We start from the raw sequence: 19,499 nt of genomic DNA, 5'->3' as shown, positions 1-19,499 counted from the left end.
AGCACTTCAGTTACACACACGGCCCCGGTCATTCAGGGTGAAGCCCTTAGGTCACTGTGACCGGGAGGAAGTCACCTAAAGGCTAACCGCTTCATTATAGATTGACAGCTGAGGAGGAGACGCCCCCTGACCCAAATACATGACAGAATAACAGCCACAACCACAGCACACCGGGGCATCACCTGCAACAACCACAGCACACCGGGGCATCACCAGCAACAACCACAGCACACCGGGGCATCACCAGCACCAACCACAGCACACCGGGGCATCACCAGCACCAACCACAGCACACCGGGGCATCACCAGCACCAACCACAGCACACCGGGGCATCACCAGCAACAACCACAGCACACCGGGGCATCACCAGCACCAACCACAGCACACCGGGGCATCACCTGCAACAACCACAGCACACCGGGGCATCACCAGCTACAACCACAACACACCGGGGCATCACCAGCAACAAGCTTAGCACACCGGGGCATCACCAGCTACAACTACAGCACACCGGGGCATCACCAGCCACAACCACAGCACACCGGGGCATCACCTGCAACAACCACAGCACACCGGGGCATCACCAGCCACAACCACAGCACACCGGGGCATCACCAGCAACAACCACAGCACACCGGGGCATCACCAGCTACAACCACAGCACACCGGGGCATCACCTGCAACAACCACAGCACACCGGGGCATCACCAGCTACAACCACAACACACCGGGGCATCACCAGCCACAACCACAGCACACCGGGGCATCACCTGCAACAAGCACAGCACACCGGGGCATCACCAGCAACAAGCACAGCACACCGGGGCATCACCAGCCACAACCACAGCACACCGGGACATCACCAGCAACAAGCACAGCACACCGGGACATCACCAGCTACAACCACAGCACACCGGGGCATCACCAGCTACAACCACAGCACACCGGGGCATCACCAGCTACAACCACAGCACACCGGGGCATCACCAGCAACAACCACAGCACACCGGGACATCACCAGCACCAACCACAGCACACCGGGGCATCACCAGCCACAACCACAGCACACCGGGACATCACCAGCTACAACCACAACACACCGGGACATCACCAGCTACAAGCACAGCACACCGGGGCATCACCAGCAACAAGCACAGCACACCGGGACATCACCAGCACCAACCACAGCACACCGGGGCATCACCAGCACCAACCACAACACACCGGGGCATCACCAGCTACAAGCACAGCACACCGGGGCATCACCAGCAACAACCACAGCACACCGGGACATCACCAGCTACAACCACAGCACACCGGGGCATCACCAGCCACAACCACAGCACACCGGGGCATCACCAGCCACAACCACAGCACACCGGGGCATCACCAGCAACAACCACAGCACACCGGGGCATCACCAGCCACAACCACAGCACACCGGGACATCACCAGCTACAACCACAGCACACCGGGGCATCACCAGCTACAAGCACAGCACACCGGGACATCACCAGCAACAAGCACAGCACACCGGGACATCACCAGCTACAAGCACAGCACACCGGGGCATCACCAGCAACAACCACAGCACACCGGGGCATCACCAGCTACAACCACAACACACCGGGACATCACCAGCACCAACCACAGCACACCGGGACATCACCAGCACCAACCACAGCACATCGGGGCATCACCAGCAACAACCACAGCACACCGGGGCATCACCAGCTACAACCACAACACACCGGGACACCACCAGCAACAAGCACAGCACACCGGGGCATCACCAGCCACAACCCACAGCACACCGGGGCATCACCAGCAACAACCACAGCACACCGGGACATCACACGCTGACTACACCTACGATGCTGCAGTCACATCCTCATCACAATGAACAACACCGACAACACTTTGTGGAAAAGTTGTATTTTGCTTCTATAAAAAGATCCTGAGAAAGAAGACACAAAACATGGAGTGCACAGTACAACCTCCTGACAGGGCAGGCACAGTACAACCTCCTGACGGGGCAGGCACAGTACAACCTCCTGACGGGGCAGGCACAGTACAACCTCCTGACGGGGCAGGCACAGTACAACCTCCTGACGGGGCAGGCACAGTACAACCTCCTGACGGGGCAGGTACAGTACAACCTCATCACAGGGCGCAGCTGTTTTCGCAGTCTCTGCCGCTCTGGAACAGGTGATAGACGCTGACCATGGGAAACATCACCAGCGCCCCCACCAAAGAACCGGCCTGGATGACAGCACCACACCACAGGAGGGCGCTATGCCCAGCTTCATGGAGCAGGCTGCCAATCACAACCTTCAGGTACGACAGGAGACCCAGGAAGAGCGACCAAGACATGACCTGCAAAGACACACCCCATGTTACACCAGAAAAACACCATATGGGTGGGTGGTTGGATGGATGGGGGGGATAGGCTGTATACAGGGTGGGTGGATAGGCTGTATACATGGTTGGTGGATATACTGTGTACAGGGTGGGCGGGTGGGGGGTAGGCTGGCTGTGTACAGGGTGGGCGGGTGGGGGGTAGGCTGGCTGTGTACAGGGTGGGCGGGTGGGGGGTAGGCTGGCTGTGTACAGGGTCGGCGGGTGGGGGGTAGGCTGGCTGTGTACAGGGTGGGCGGGTGGGGGGTAGGCTGGCTGTGTACAGGGTGGGGGGTAGGCTGGCTGTGTACAGGGTAGGCGGGTGGGGGGTAGGCTGGCTGTGTACAGGGTGGGCGGGTGGGGGGTAGGCTGGCTGTGTACAGGGTGGGCAGTAGGGTGGCTGTGTACAGGGTGGGTGGGCGGTAGGCTGGCTGTGTACAGGGTGGGCGGGTGGGCGGTAGGCTGGCTGTGTACAGGGTGGGCGGTAGGCTGGCTGTGTACAGGATGGGCGGGTGGGCGGTAGGCTGGCTGTGTACAGGATGGGCGGGTGGCGGGTAGGCTGGCTGTGTACAGGGTGGGCGGGTGGCGGTAGGCTGGCTGTGTACAGGGTGGGCGGGTGGCGGGTAGGCTGGCTGTGTACAGGATGGGCGGGTGGGCGGTAGGCTGGCTGTGTACAGGGTGGGCGGGTGGCGGTAGGCTGGCTGTGTACAGGGTGGGGGCTGTGTACAGGGTGGGCGGGTGGCGGGTAGGCTGGCTGTGTACAGGGTGGGCGGGTGGCGGGTAGGCTGGCTGTGTACAGGGTGGGCGGGTGGGCGGGTGGGGGAGTAGGCTGTGTACAGGGTGGGGGAGTAGGCTGTGTACAGGGTGGGGGAGTAGGCTGTGTACAGGGTGGGGGAGTAGGCTGTGTACAGGGTGGGGGAGTAGGCTGTGTACAGGGTGGGGGAGTAGGCTGTGTACAGGGTGGGGGAGTAGGCTGTGTACAGGGTGGGGGAGTAGGCTGTGTACAGGGGGGGTAGGCTGTGTACAGGGGGGGTAGGCTGTGTACAGGGTGGGCGGGTGGGGGAGTAGGCTGTGTACAGGGTGGGCGGGTAGGGGGAGTAGGCTGTGTACAGGGTGGGCGGGTGGGGGAGTAGGCTGTGTACAGGGTGGGCGGGTGGGGGAGTAGGCTGTGTACGGGGGGGTAGGCTGTGTACAGGGTGGGGGGGGGGGTAGGCTGTGTACAGGGTGGGGGGGGGAAGGCTGTGTACAGGGGGGGGGGGTGGATAGGCTGTGTACAGGGTGGGTGGATAGGCTGTGTACAGGGTGGGTGGATAGGCTGTCTATCCCCCACCCCTGTCTACAACCTATCCCCCACCCACCCTGTCTACAACCTATCCCCCACCCACCCTGTCTACAGCCTATCCCCCACCCTGTCTACAGCCTATCGTCCACCCACCCACCCTGTCTACAGCCTATCCCCCAACCCTGTATCCCCCACCCACCCTGTCTACAGCCTATCACCCACCCACCCACCCTGTCTACAGCCTATCACCCACCCACCCACCCTGTCTACAGCCTATCCCCCACCCACCCACCCTGTCTACAGCCTATCCCCCACCCACCCTCTCTACAGCCTATCCCCCCCCACCCACCCTGTCTACAGCCTATCCCCCCCACCCACCCTGTATACAGCCTACCCACCCTGTATAAAGCCTACCCACCCTTTACACAGCCTATCCACCCACCCACCCTTTACACAGCCTACCTAAACACCCACCCACCCTCCCACCCTTTACACAGCGTGCATAGGCTGTGTAAATTGTGGGTGGGTGGGTAGGCTTTATACAGGGTGGATAGGCTTTATACAGGGTGGGTGGGGGGGGAGGCTGTAGACAGGATTGGGGTGGGTGGGGGATAGGCTGTAGACAGGATTGGGGTGGGTGGGGGATAGGCTGTAGACAGGATTGGGGTGGGTGGGGGATAGGCTGTAGACAGGATTGGGGTGGGTGGGGGATAGGCTGTAGACAGGATTGGGGTGGGTGGGGGATAGGCTGTAGACAGGATTGGGGTGGGTGGGGGATAGGCTGTATACAGGATTGGGGTGGGTGGGGGATAGGCTGTAGACAGGATTGGGGTGGGGGGGGGGAGGCTGTAGACAGGATTGGGGTGGGTGGGGGATAGGCTGTAGACAGGATTGGGGTGGGTGGGGGATAGGCTGTAGACAGGATTGGGGTGGGGGGGGAGGCTGTAGACAGGATTGGGGTGGGTGGGGGATAGGCTGTAGACAGGATTGGGGTGGGTGGGGGATAGGCTGTAGACAGGATTGGGGTGGGTGGGGGATAGGCTGTAGACAGGATTGGGGTGGGTGTTTGGGTTCTCCATACAGACGGCAATGAGGGGGGTGGCAGCCATACTTACCACCAGCACTACACCCGCTGTGTTCTCCAACAAGGGCGGACAGGGGCTGAGAACGGCAAGGGCCATCAGGTACCCCCCAAACACAACGCCCACCGCCATGATCACCCCCAGGCCCAAACACGACCTGAAAGGGAAGAAGAGACATTACAGTGAGACATCCGAGACCACAAGGAGGGCACGAGACCACCCAACCTCAATGATATTACCAGCCGCCACTACCTCTCATCTATGGGGGGCCACCACCTCTCATCTATAGGGGGGCCACCACCTATCATCTATGGGAAGGGGGGCACCACCTCTCATCTATGGGAAGGGGGGGGCACCACCTCTCATCTAAGGGGGGGGCACCACCTCTCATCTATGGGGGGCCACCACCTCTCATCTATGGGGGGCCACCACCTCTCATCTATGGGAAGGGGGCCACAACCTCTCATCTAAGGGGGTTACCACCTCTCATCTAAGGGGGGCCACCACCTCTCATCTATGGGGGGCCACCACCTCATCTATGGGGGGGCCACCACCTCTCATCTATGGGGGGCACCACCTCTCATCTATGGGGGGGCCACCACCTCTCATCTATGGGGGGCACCACCTCTCATCTATGGGGGGGCCACCACCTCTCATCTATGGGGGGCACCACCTCTCATCTATGGGGGGGCACCACCTCTCATCTATGGGGGGCCACCACCTCTCATCTATGGGGGGGCACCACCTCTCATCTATGGGGGGGCACCACCTCTCATCTATGGGGGGCCACCACCTCTCATCTAAGGGAAGGGGGGCACCACCTTTCATCTATGGGGGGGCCACCACCTTTCATCTATGGGGGGGCCACCACCTCTCATCTGTGGGGGGGCACCACCTCATCTGTGGGGGGGGGCACCACCTCATCTGTGGGGGGGCACCACCTCTCATCTGTGGGGGGGCACCACCTCTCATCTGTGGGGGGGGCACCACCTCTCATCTGTGGGGGGGCACCACCTCTCATCTGTGGGGGGGCACCACCTCTCATCTGTGGGGGGGCACCACCTCTCATCTGTGGGGGGGCACCACCTCTCATCTGTGGGGGGGGGCACCACCTCTCATCTGTGGGGGGGCACCACCTCTCATCTGTGGGGGGGCACCACCTCTCATCTATGGGGGGCCACCACCTCTCATCTATGGGAAGGGGGGCACCACCTCTCATCTATGGGGGGCCACCACCTCTCATCTAAGGGAAGGGGGGCACCACCTCTCATCTATGGGGGGCCACCACCTCTCATCTAAGGGAAGGGGGGCACCACCTCTCATCTATGGGGGGCCACCACCTCTCATCTAAGGGAAGGGGGGCACCACCTTTCATCTATGGGGGGGCACCACCTCTCATCTGTGGGGGGGCACCACCTCTCATCTATGGGGGGCCACCACCTCTCATCTATGGGGGGCCACCACCTCTCATCTATGGGGGGCCATCACCTCTCATCTGTGGGGGGGCACCACCTCTCATCTGTGGGGGGGCACCACCTCTCATCTATGGGGGGCACCACCTTTCATCTATGGGGGGGCCACCACCTCTCATCTGTGGGGGGGCACCACCTCTCATCTGTGGGGGAGCACCACCTCTCATCTATGGGAAGCGGGGCACCACCTCTCATCTATGGGGGGCCACCACCTCTCATCTAAGGGAAGGGGGGCACCACCTCTCATCTATGGGGGCCACCACCTCATCTAAGGGAAGGGGGGCACCACCTCTCATCTATGGGGGGCCACCACCTCTCATCTAAGGGAAGGGGGGCACCACCTTTCATCTATGGGGGGGCACCACCTCTCATCTGTGGGGGGGCACCACCTCTCATCTATGGGGGGCCACCACCTCATCTATGGGGGGCCACCACCTCTCATCTAAGGGAAGAAGGCACCACCTCATCTATGGGGGGCCACCACCTCTCATCTATGGGAAGGGGGGCACCAGTGTGCACTGTGTACTGCGGAGTGACCATGACATGAGGTGGGGGTTGGGGCGAGACCACCGTGACCATCACAAGATTTTCCCTAAGCAAAGTATGTGCGGAATGTACAACAACAGAGTCACACGGGGAGCGGCGGATGGTCAGGAGCCCGGGGGGGTGGGGGGTGGGGGGGAATTATACCAGAGGGGAGGGGGGCCGCAGATACCCCGCTCCTCTCCTGACATCCTCTGTGCTGCTGGGACCCCGCTCCTCTCCTGACATCCTCTGTGCTGCTGGGACCCCGCTCCTCTCCTGACATCCTCTGTGCTGCTGGGACCCCGCTCCTCTCCTGACACCCTCTGTGCTGCTGGGACCCCGCTCCTCTCCTGACACCCTCTGTGCTGCTGGGACCCTGCTCCTCTCCTGACACCCTCTGTGCTGCTGGGACCCCGCTCCTCTCCTGACATCCTCTGTGCTGCTGGGGCCCGGCTCCTCTCCTGACATCCTCTGTGCTGCTGGGACCTCGCTCCTCTCCTGACATCCTCTGTGCTGCTGGGGCCCCGCTCCTCTCCTGACATCCTCTGTGCTGCTCCTCTCCTGACACTCTCTGTGCTGCTGGGACCCCGCTCCTCTCCTGTCATCCTCTGTGCTGCTCCTCTCCTGACACTCTCTGTGCTGCTGGGACCCCGCTCCTCTCCTGACATCCTCTGTGCTGCTCCTCTCCTGACACTCTCTGTGCTGCTGGGACCCCGCTCCTCTCCTGTCATCCTCTGTGCTGCTCCTCTCCTGACACTCTCTGTGCTGCTGGGACCCCGCTCCTCTCCTGACATCCTCTGTGCTGCTGGGACCCCACTCCTCTCCTGACATCCTCTGTGCTGCTGGGGCCCGGCTCCTCTCCTGACATCCTCTGTGCTGCTGGGGCCCGGCTCCTCTCCTGACATCCTCTGTGCTGCTCCTCTCCTGACATCATCTGTGCTGCTGGGACCCCGCTCCTCTCCTGACATCCTCTGTGCTGCTGGGGCCCGGCTCCTCTCCTGACATCCTCTGTGCTGCTGGGACCTCGCTCCTCTCCTGACATCCTCTGTGCTGCTGGGGCCCCGCTCCTCTCCTGACATCCTCTGTGCTGCTCCTCTCCTGACACTCTCTGTGCTGCTGGGACCCCGCTCCTCTCCTGTCATCCTCTGTGCTGCTCCTCTCCTGACACTCTCTGTGCTGCTGGGTCCCCGCTCCTCTCCTGTCATCCTCTGTGCTGCTCCTCTCCTGACACTCTCTGTGCTGCTGGGACCCCGCTCCTCTCCTGACATCCTCTGTGCTGCTGGGGCCCCGCTCCTCTCCTGACATCATCTGTGCTGCTCCTCTCCTGACACTCTCTGTGCTGCTGGGACCCCGCTCCTCTCCTGTCATCCTCTGTGCTGCTCCTCTCCTGACATCCTCTGTGCTGCTGGGGCCCGGCTCCTCTCCTGACATCCTCTGTGCTGCTGGGACCCCGCTCCTCTCCTGACATCCTCTGTGCTGCTGGGGCCCGGCTTCTCTCCTGACATCCTCTGTGCTGCTGGGACCCCGCTCCTCTCCTGTCATCCTCTGTGCTGCTCCTCTCCTGACATCCTCTGTGCTGCTCCTCTCCTGACACTCTCTGTGCTGCGTGGACCCCGCTCCTCTCCTGACACTCTCTGTGCTGCTGGGGCCCGGCTCCTCTCCTGACATCCTCTGTGCTGCTGGGGCCCGGCTCCTCTCCTGACATCCTCTGTGCTGCTCCTCTCCTGACATCATCTGTGCTGCTGGGACCCCGCTCCTCTCCTGTCATCCTCTGTGCTGCTCCTCTCCTGACATCCTCTGTGCTGCTGGGACCTCGCTCCTCTCCTGACATCCTCTGTGCTGCTGGGGCCCCGCTCCTCTCCTGACATCCTCTGTGCTGCTCCTCTCCTGACAGTCTCTGTGCTGCTGGGACCCCGCTCCTCTCCTGACATCCTCTGTGCTGCTCCTCTCCTGACACTCTCTGTGCTGCGTGGACCCCGCTCCTCTCCTGACATCCTCTGTGCTGCTGGGGCCCGGCTCCTCTCCTGACATCCTCTGTGCTGCTGGGACCCTCCATACAGGGTCTCCCAGTGTCCTCCCAGGGGCTTGTACTCTCTTCTATGAAGGACCTTGTAGGAGTCGGCACTTTGCTGGTAAAATAATTTCCGTTTATTGATAATTTTGATAAAAATTCATCACAAAAGTCCATAAAGTGGATGGAAATGTGAAGTGGAGACGGGGGGGGGGGGGGGGGGATGAGGGGGGAGTGGGGGAGGGGGGGGGCTTCTTGGCCTCATACACACTATCTAGGATTAACCCCTTAAGGACAGAGACAAATTTTATGAATATGACCAGTGTCACTTTATTCATTAATAACTCGGGATGCTTTTACCTATCCGGCTGATTCTGAGATTGTTTTCTCGTGACATATTGTACTTCACATTTCTGGTAAAATGGAGTCGATACTCATAACGAATCTTTATGAAAAACACCAAAATAACGTGAAAAATTGTGAAAAAATGCATTTTTCCAACTTTGAAACCTTTTCTGCTTATACAGAAAGTGGTTATACCACATAAATTATATATTAAATAGCATTAGCAACATGTCTACTTTATGTTGGCGGCATTTATTAAACGATCTTTAATTTTTTTTAGACAATAGGAAGCTTAAAACATTAGCAGCAATTTTCCAAATTTTCAGTAAAATTTCAAAATCAGATATTTTTAGGGACCTGTTCAGGTTTTAAGTGTATTTGAGGGGCCTGTATGTTAGAAAGCCCCACAAAGCACCCCATTTCAGAAACTGCACCCCCACACTCTGCAAAAGCATATCCAGAAAGTTTTTTAACCCTTTAGGGGAGTCACAGAAATAAAAGCGAAGTGTGTAAGAAATTTGAAAATTTTTATTTTCTGTGCAGAGATTTTATTGTAATCCAATATTTTTCATAATTATAAACTTATTACCAGAGAAATGCACCCCAATATTGATTGCCCCGTTTCTGCAGTTTATAGAAATACCCCATATGTGGCCCTATTGCGCTATTTGACGCAACCACAAGCCTCAGATATAAGGGAGCGCCTAGTGAATTTCAACGCCTCCGTTATATTTGGTCATTTCTGACTGTACCACTTCAGGTTGGCAGAGGCTCTGGGGTGCCAAAACCTAAAAAACACCCCTAAAGGGACACCATTTAGAAAACTACACCCCTCAAGGAATGTAACAAGGGGTGCGGTGAGGATCTGGACCCCACAGGTGCTTCACAGATTTTCCCAACAATATGGCATGAAAAAGGAAAATTCTATTTTTTTACACTAAAATGTTGTTCTAGCCTTCAATTTTTCATTTTCACAAGGGGATAAAAGAAAAAAAAGACACAAAATGTGTAGCGCAGTTTCTCCCGAGTACGGAAATACCCCACATGTGGCGATAAAGTGCCAAGCGGGCGCAGGACGAGCCTCCAAAGGGAAGGAGCGCCAATTGGCTTTTGGAAGCTGAATTTCACTGGAATGGATTTCAAGGGCCACGTCGCATTTACAGAGCCCTCGTGCTGCCAAGACACTGGAAACCCCCCACAAGTGACCCCATTCTGGAAACTACACCCCTCAAGGAATCTAACAAGGGGTGCAGTGAGCATATGGACCCCACTGGTGACGGGCACAAATGTGGAACAATGTGACGTGAAAGGGAAAATTTTCATTTTTTTCACTTTCACGGCACAAATGTGGCCGTCACCAGTGGGGTCCATATCCTCACTGCACCCCTTGTTAGATTCCCTGAGGGGTGCAGTTTCCAGAATGGGGTCACTTGTGGGGGGTTTACAGTGTTTTGGCAGCACAAGGGCTCTGTAAATGCGACATGGCGTTCATCATCCATTCTGGCCAAATCCAACCTCCAAAATCCAAATGGCGCTCCTTCCCTTCGGAGGCTTGCCCTGCGCCCACACGGCGCTTTATGTCCCCATGTGGGGTATTTACGGACTCGGGGTAAATTGCTCTACACATTTTGTGTTTTTTTTTCTCTTTTAACCCCTTGTGAAAATGAAAAATTTAAGGCTAAACCAACATTACAGTGTAAAAAATGTAATATTTCATTTTCACGCCACATTGTTCCACATTTGTGCCCGTCACCAGTGGGGTCCATATGCTCACTGCACCCCTTGTTACATTCCCTGAGGGGTGTAGTTTCCATAATGGGGTCACTTGTGGGGGGTTCAACTGTCTTGGCAACACAGGGGCCTTTTACATGAAACATGTCCCCTCGAAATCCATTCCAGCCAAATCCAGCCTCAAAAAACCAAATGGCGCTCCTTCCCTTCGGAGGCTTACCCTGCACCCGCCTGGCGCTTTATGTCCACATGTGGGGTATTTACGGACTCGGGGGAAATTGCTCTACACATTTAGTGTTTTTTTTTTATCTTTTAACCCCTTGTGAAAATGAAAAAATCAAGACAAGATCAATGATTTAGTGTAAAAATTAAACATTTTTTACACTAAATGTTGGTCTAGCTTTGATTTTTTTCCATTTCCACAAGGGGTTAAAAAAGAAAATAAACACAAAACGTGTAGGGTAATTTCCCCTGAGTACGAAAATACCCCACATGTGGATATAATGTGCCATATGGGCACAGGGCAAGCCACCAAAGGGACAGAGCGCCATTTAGAGGCTGGAATGGAGGATGGAGGCCATGTCGCAATTACAAAGCTCCTGTGCTGCCAGGACAGTAGAAACCCCCCACAAGTGACCCCATTCTGGAAACTACACCCCATAAGGAATCTAACGAGGGGTGCAGTGAGCATCTGGACCGCACTGGTGACGAGCACATAAGTGGAACATGTGCCATGAAAATAAAAAATAATTTTTTTTTATTTTTATGGCACAAATGTGCCCATCACCAGGGGGCCATATCCCCGCTGCCCCCCTTGTTAGATTCCTTATGGGGTGTAGTTTCCAGAATGGGGTCACTTGTAAGGGGTTTCTACTGTCCTGGCAGCACAGAGGCTTTGTAATTGCATCATGGCATCCTCTAATGGGAATGGCGGCCATACCTACTTAGCTGGGGAAAAGGGACAATTCTAATTTATTTGGGGGTATTAGGCCAATTATTAGTTTATAGGGTTGGAAATGACAGGTGTCCATCAAATTCAACCTGTGTTGATCCAGAGGAAGGCAAAAACCCCTCGTGAGGCAGACTACAGTAGCCTCATCACAGGGGAAAATTCCTTCCCGACTCCATATTGGCGATCAGAACAATCCCTGGATCAACGTGACCCCTGAAATAGGAATAAGGGACAGAATTTAGATAATGTAGAACCCCAGTGACGTGTGGTGCGCCTTGGAGCGATCCAGTATGCAGAGGCCGGGGGGATCAGGACAGGTGTCACACTGGTAAATGGTGTCCTTCCTGATCCCCCTGTTACCCCACACTCTGCACTTCTTCTGGGGTCTCCCGTTCTCCAGTGTGGGGGACGTCACCTGGAAAATGTTGTCCTGGTGCGATACGGGGTCCTTCATATCCAGAAGCGCTGGGTCCGCTCCATGGCTGCTAAATATTAGGGCTCTATTACTACTTCTGATATGTTCGGATCGTGCCGCAAGCTACAGGGCAGCGAGGGACCAGAAGAGGGGGTGCTGGTATAAAAGTTATCCCCGTACAGGTGGTGACCTTTATCCAGCAGTGGGAAGATCAGTTCCTGGACGATCTCCCCACTAACTCCGAGGATGGGGGGGGGGCATCTGGGGGCTGGATTCGGGTGTCCCTTCCTTCATACACTCTAAGGGTACGTGCACACTGCAGAATGGAGAAGGATAACCCTTTGTGCATTCCGCAGCTGGCACCCGCCGGTGGACTGATGGAGGTGCGCGTCTCCGATCGTGCCACACTCCATTCTATACACGGGCGGATTCCGCTCTCCGTCCAACGTGTTCATTCTTTGGACGGACGACGGAATACGCCCGTGCATAACATGGAGTCTATGACACGGGTGGAGACGCACGCCTGCATCAGTCCGCCGGCGGGTGCCAGCTGCGGAATGCACAAAGGGTTATCCTTCGCCATTCCGCAGTGTGCACCTACCCTAAATCTGTAAGTGTACCCTGAGGTACTCACAGAGTTTGTAGAATTTCACGCCATACCGTGATCTCTTATTGGGACGGTACTGGCGGAAAAGACGTGTCTGGGGGGCAGCGTGCACTACGCGTAAGCCACCAGAGATGTGACAGCAGTGAAGAGAGTACAAGCCTCCGGGATGACACTGGGGCCATCTTTATACGGGGATTAGTATATGGGGTATGTAAATGTGTAGTGTAAAACTTTATTCCATGTAATGTGGTGTGGTGTAGTGTTTTTTACGTGTTTTTTTGACAGTAAGAAAGAAGCTGCTGATAAATGCCGCACTTATGTGCGACACTTACCAGCAGACAGTGGCGGTAGGATATAGGGGGGAAAAAACGCCCCTACGCCAAAAAGGAGGAGTTGCTGATCAGTGGCGCACTTACATGCGATGCTGATCAGCACTCAGCGGCGTTAGGGCGCAAAAAAAGAAGAAAAACAAATTGGAAAAAAAAATAAAATAAAAAATCTTTTTAACCCAAAGCAACTGATCAGTGAATGATATTCACTGATCAGCCGCTAGGGGGCAGTAGAGCGACGCTGCCGGAGATTGCCGAGACCCGCCGAAGCCGAGGACCCGAGCGTTTCCGAAGATTTCAGACGCTGGACGACCGAATCCGGAAGTGAAGCGAAGAAGACGCGAGTACGGCGCGGACCGCAGATCTTCGCTCCGGACGCCCAGATCAGTTGAGTATGGTACACCTGCACCACACACACCTGTTCTGCACCCCTCAGCTACCTAGCTGAGGGGTGCAGAATCCGACATAACAGTTTTTTTTACAGTTTGATTGCCATGATGGGCCGGCCGGTACTGGCCGGCCTATCACGGCGATCGTGGGGGTGGCATCGGCGCCATCTTTCCCCAGTACACTAATGGCGATTGGTGCTATCTCGGACAGCACCAATCGCCATTGCTTTCCGGGTCACCGATGACCCGGAAAGCTGCTTTTAGCTGCTATATGCTGATCTGTATTGATCAGCATATAGCAGCGATCGTCGGCACGGGTGGGGTTAATCACCCCCCGAGCCGACGAGCACAGATGGCCTGCTATACATTATAGCAGGCCATCTTCCCCGACCGCTGTGTGTGAACACACAGCGATCGGGGAAACATCGGGCGTAAGTATACGCCCGTTTGCATCAAAGCCCACCCTGCGGGGGCGTATACTTACGCCCGATGTCGTTAAGGGGTTAAGGGCCAGAAGGCCAGAAACCCGTCGGCCTGTGTCCTCTATACATTTCCATCCACTTTATGGACTTTTGTGATTAATTTTTATCAAGATTATCAATAAACGGAAATTATTTTACCAGCAAAGTGCCGACTCCTACAAGGTCCTTCATTATCGTTTATTCTGGATACAAAGGTCCATTGGTCGTGCACTACCCAGGTGAGCCGATAACCTCTATCTGATTCTCTCTTCACTGCTGTCACATCTCTGGTGGCTTCCATACAGGGTCTTCCAGTGTCATCCCGGAGGCTTGTACTCTCTTCACTGCTGTCACATCTCTGGTGGCTTCCATACAGGGTCTTCCAGTGTCATCCCCGAGGCTTGTACTCTCTTCACTACTGTCACATCTCTGGTGGCTTCCATACAGGGTCTTCCAGTGTCATCCCGGAGGCTTGTACTCTCTTCACTGCTGTCACATCTCTGGTGGCTTCCATACAGGGTCTTCCAGTGTCATCCCGGAGGCTTCTACTCTCTTCACTGCTGTCACATCTCTGGTGGCTTCCATACAGGGTCTTCCAGTGTCATCCCGGAGGCTTGTACTCTCTTCACTGCTGTCACATCTCTGGTGGCTTCCATACAGGGTCTTCCAGTGTCATCCCGAAGGCTTGTAGTCTCTTCAATGCTGTCACATCTCTGATTGCTTCCATACAGGGTCTTCCAGTGTCATCCCGGAGGCTTCTACTCTCTTCACTGCTGTCACATCTCTGGTGGCTTCCATACATGGTCTTCCAGTGTCATCCCGGAGGCTTGTACTCTCTTCACTGCTGTCACATCTCTGGTGGCTTCCATACAGGGTCTTCCAGTGTCATCCCGAAGGCTTGTAGTCTCTTCAATGCTGTCACATCTCTGATTGCTTCCATACAGGGTCTTCCAGTGTCATCCCGGAGGCTTGTACTCTCTTCACTGCTGTCACATCTCTGGTGGTTTCCATGCAGGGTCTTCCAGTGTCATCCCGGAGGCTTGTACTCTCTTCACTGCTGTCACATCTCTGGTGGCTTCCATACAGGGTCTTCCAGTGTCATCCCGGAGGCTTGTACTCTCTTCACTGCTGTCACATCTCTGGTGGTTTCCATGCAGGGTCTTCCAGTGTCATCCCGGAGGCTTGTACTCTCTTCACTGCTGTCACATCTCTGGTGGCTTCCATACAGGGTCTTCCAGTGTCATCCCGGAGGCTTGTACTCTCTTCACTTCTGTCACATCTCTGGTGGTTTCCATACAGGGTCTTCCAGTGTCATCCCGGAGGCTTGTACTCTCTTCACTGCTGTCACATCTCTGGTGGCTTCCATACAGGGTCTTCCAGTGTCATCCCGGAGGCTTGTACTCTCTTCACTGCTGTCACATCTCTGGTGGCTTCCATACAGGGTCTTCCAGTGTCATCCCGGAGGCTTGTACTCTCTTCACTGCTGTCACATCTCTGGTGGCTTCCATACAGGGTCTTCCAGTGTCATCCTGGAGGCTTGTACTCTCTTCACTGCTGTCACATCTCTGGTGGCTTCCATACAGGGTCTTCCAGTGTCATCCTGGAGGCTTGTACTCTCTTCACTGCTGTCACATCTCTGGTGGCTTCCATACAGGGTCTTCCAGTGTTATCCCGGAGGCTTGTACTCTCTTCACTGCTGTCACATCTCTGGTGGCTTCCATACAGGGTCTTCCAGTGTCATCCCGGAGGCTTGTACTCTCTTCACTGCTGTCACATCTCTGTTGGCTTCCATACAGGGTCTTCCAGTGTCATCCCGGAGGCTTGTACTCTCTTCACTGCTGTCACATCTCTGGTGGCTTCCATACAGGGTCTTCCAGTGTCATCCCGGAGGCTTGTACTCTCTTCACTGCTGTCACATCTCTGGTGGTTTCCATGCAGGGTCTTCCAGTGTCATCCCGGAGACTTCTACTCTCTTCACTGCTGTCACATCTCTGGTGGTTTCCATACAGGGTCTTCCAGTGTCATCCCGGAGGCTTGTACTCTCTTCACTGCTGTCACATCTCTGGTGGCTTCCATACAGGGTCTGCCAGTGTCATCCCGGAGGCTTGTACTCTCTTCACTGCTGTCACATCTCTGGTGGCTTCCATACAGGGTCTTCCAGTGTCATCCTGGAGGCTTGTAGTCTCTTCAATGCTGTCACATCTCTAATTGCTTCCATACAGGGTCTTCCAGTGTCATCCCGGAGGCTTGTACTCTCTTCACTGCTGTCACATCTCTGGTGGCTTCCATACAGGGTCTTCCAGTGTCATCCTGGAGGCTTGTACTCTCTTCACTGCTGTCACATCTCTGGTGGCTTCCATACAGGGTCTTCCAGTGTCATCCCCGAGGCTTGTACTCTCTTCACTGCTGTCACATCTCTGGTGGCTTCCATACAGGGTCTTCCAGTGTCATCCTGGAGGCTTGTACTCTCTTCACTGCTGTCACATCTCTGGTGGCTTCCATACAGGGTCTTCCAGTGTCATCCTGGAGGCTTGTACTCTCTTCACTGCTGTCACATCTCTGGTGGCTTCCATACAGGGTCTTCCAGTGTCATCCTGGAGGCTTGTACTCTCTTCACTGCTGTCACATCTCTGGTGGCTTCCATACAGGGTCTTCCAGTGTCATCCCGGAGGCTTGTACTCTTTTCACTGCTGTCACATCTCTGGTGGCTTCCATACATGGGCCATCTTTATACGGGGATTAGTATATGGGGTATGTAAATGTGTAGTGTAAAACTTTATTCCATGTAATGTGGTGTAGTGTAGTGTTTTTTACGTGTTTTTTACGTACTCTCTTCACTGCTGTCACATTCCATACAGGGTCTTCCAGTGTCATCCTGGAGGCTTGTACTCTCTTCACTGCTGTCACATCTCTGGTGGCTTCCATACAGGGTCTTCCAGTGTCATCCTGGAGGCTTGTACTCTCTTCACTGCTGTCACATCTCTGGTGGCTTCCATACAGGGTCTTCCAGTGTCATCCCGGAGGCTTGTACTCTTTTCACTGCTGTCACATCTCTGGTGGCTTCCATACATGGGCCATCTTTATACGGGGATTAGTATATGGGGTATGTAAATGTGTAGTGTAAAACTTTATTCCATGTAATGTGGTGTAGTGTAGTGTTTTTTACGTGTTTTTTACGTACTCTCTTCACTGCTGTCACATTCCATACAGGGTCTTCCAGTGTCATCCTGGAGGCTTGTACTCTCTTCCCCTTACATGCAGGGTCTCTGAGGATGGGAGACATTTCACCCCTCAGTAGTTGTACCAGTCAGTGACCACTACTCTCTATACCCTCCATTGTTCAGATTAGGTCTCCTCCTCCTCGTCACCTCATTCTCCTACATTACCTTCTGATGGGGACGGCACCAGTGCTCACCAGAACAAGCTGTTTATACAGAGATTGTTCTCCTGGAGCCTCGCTGAACGTACAGGAGTCTGATCAGCTCCGAAAGCCACGGAGGCCACTCAGGATCCCAGCGCCTTCTCCCGAGATACCCGTACTGGATCCATCTGTGTTACATGGATTTAACATATAGGACAAGACACACACGTTTGTGTTCAGTCCATGATATACGGACCACAAGCTGGCTCTATATCATGGACTAAACTCTGACGGGATTCCCTGCACCATTGTTCTTTATGATGCTGTTAAAGCTTTCCGCTACTGTACTGACATGGCTGTGTAACACATTACACACCTCCTATCCACTAACCATACAGTGTTACACATTACACACCTCCTATCCTATCCACTAACCATACAGTGTTACACATTACACACCTCCTATCCACTAACCATACAGTGTTACACATTACACACCTACTATCCACTAACCATACAGTGTTACACATTACACACCTCCTATCCACTAACCATACAGTGTTACACATTACACACCTCCTATCCTATCCACTAACCATACAGTGTTACACATTACACACCTCCTATCCACTAACCATATAGTGTTACACATTACACACCTCCTATCCACTAACCATACAGTGTTACACACCTCCTATCCACTAACCATACAGTGTTACACATTACACACCTCCTATCCACTAACCATACAGTGTTACACATTACACACCTCCTATCCTATCCACTAACCATACAGTGTTACACATTACACACCTCCTATCCACTAACCATACAGTGTTACACATTACACACCTACTATCACTAACCATACAGTGTTACACATTACACACCTTCTATCCACTAACCATACAGTGTTACACATTACACACCTCCTATCCACTAACCATACAGTGTTACACATTACACACCTCCTATCCACTAACCATACAGTGTTACACATTACACACCTCCTATCCACTAACCATACAGTGTTACACATTACACACCTCCTATCCACTAACCATACAGTGTTACACATTACACACCTCCTATCCACTAACCATACAGTGTTACACATTACACACCTCCTATCCACTAACCATACAGTGTTACACATTACACACCTCCTATCCACTAACCATACAGTGTTACACATTACACATTACACACCTTCTATCTACTAACCATACAGTGTTACACATTACACACCTCCTATCCACTAACCATACAGTGTTACACATTACACACCTCCTATCCACTATAACCATACAGTGTTACACATTACACACCTCCTATCCACTAACCATACAGTGTTACACATTACACACCTCCTATCCACTAACCATACAGTGTTACACATTACGCACCTCCTATCCACTAACCATACAGTGTTACACATTACACACCTCCTATCCACTAACCATACAGTGTTACACATTACACACCTCCTATCCACTAACCATACAGTGTTACACATTACACACCTCCTATCCACTAACCATACAGTGTTACACATTACACACCTCCTATCCTATCCACTAACCATACAGTGTTACACATTACACACCTCCTATCCTATCCACTAACCATACAGTGTTACACATTACACACCTCCTATCCACTAACCATACAGTGTTACACATTACACACCTTCCTATCTAACTAACCATACGTGTTACACATTACACACCTCCTATCCACTAACCAGACAGTGTTACACATTACACACCTCCTATCCACTAACCATACAGTGTTACACATTACACCACCTCCTAGCCACTAACCATACAGTGATTACACATTACAACACCTCCTATCCACTAACCATACAGTGTTACACATTACACACCTCCTAGTCCACTAACCATACAGTGTTACACATTACACACCTCTATCCACTAACCATACAGTGTTACACATTACACACCCTCCTATCCACTAACCATACAGTGTTACACATTACACACCTCCTATCCACTAACCATACAGTGTTACACATTACACACCTCCTATCCACTAACCATACAGTGTTACACATTACACACCTTCTATCCACTAACCATACAGTGTTACACATTACACACCTCCTATCCTATCCAC

The 19,499-nt window shown here is 53.9% G+C and overlaps 1 protein-coding gene across 1 annotated transcript in view; it reads right to left on the bottom strand.

Annotated features, from left to right (window-relative positions):
• Positions 1-1,920: 1,920 nt before the first annotated feature.
• SLC52A2 (solute carrier family 52 member 2) overlaps positions 1,921-19,499 on the bottom strand; it is a 92,190-nt gene continuing 74,611 nt past the window's right edge. The window contains 2 exon segments of the mRNA XM_069956860.1: positions 1,921-2,377; positions 4,796-4,919. Of these exon segments, the coding sequence (XP_069812961.1) occupies positions 2,165-2,377; positions 4,796-4,919 (337 nt within the window). The 3' untranslated portion in view covers positions 1,921-2,164.

The sequence above is a fragment of the Dendropsophus ebraccatus genome, chromosome 2, assembly GCF_027789765.1.
Source record: "Dendropsophus ebraccatus isolate aDenEbr1 chromosome 2, aDenEbr1.pat, whole genome shotgun sequence".
Classification (NCBI taxonomy): domain Eukaryota; kingdom Metazoa; phylum Chordata; class Amphibia; order Anura; family Hylidae; genus Dendropsophus; species Dendropsophus ebraccatus.
The sequence above is the reverse complement of the archived record's forward strand: the minus strand, read 5'-3'. Positions and strand labels throughout refer to the sequence as shown.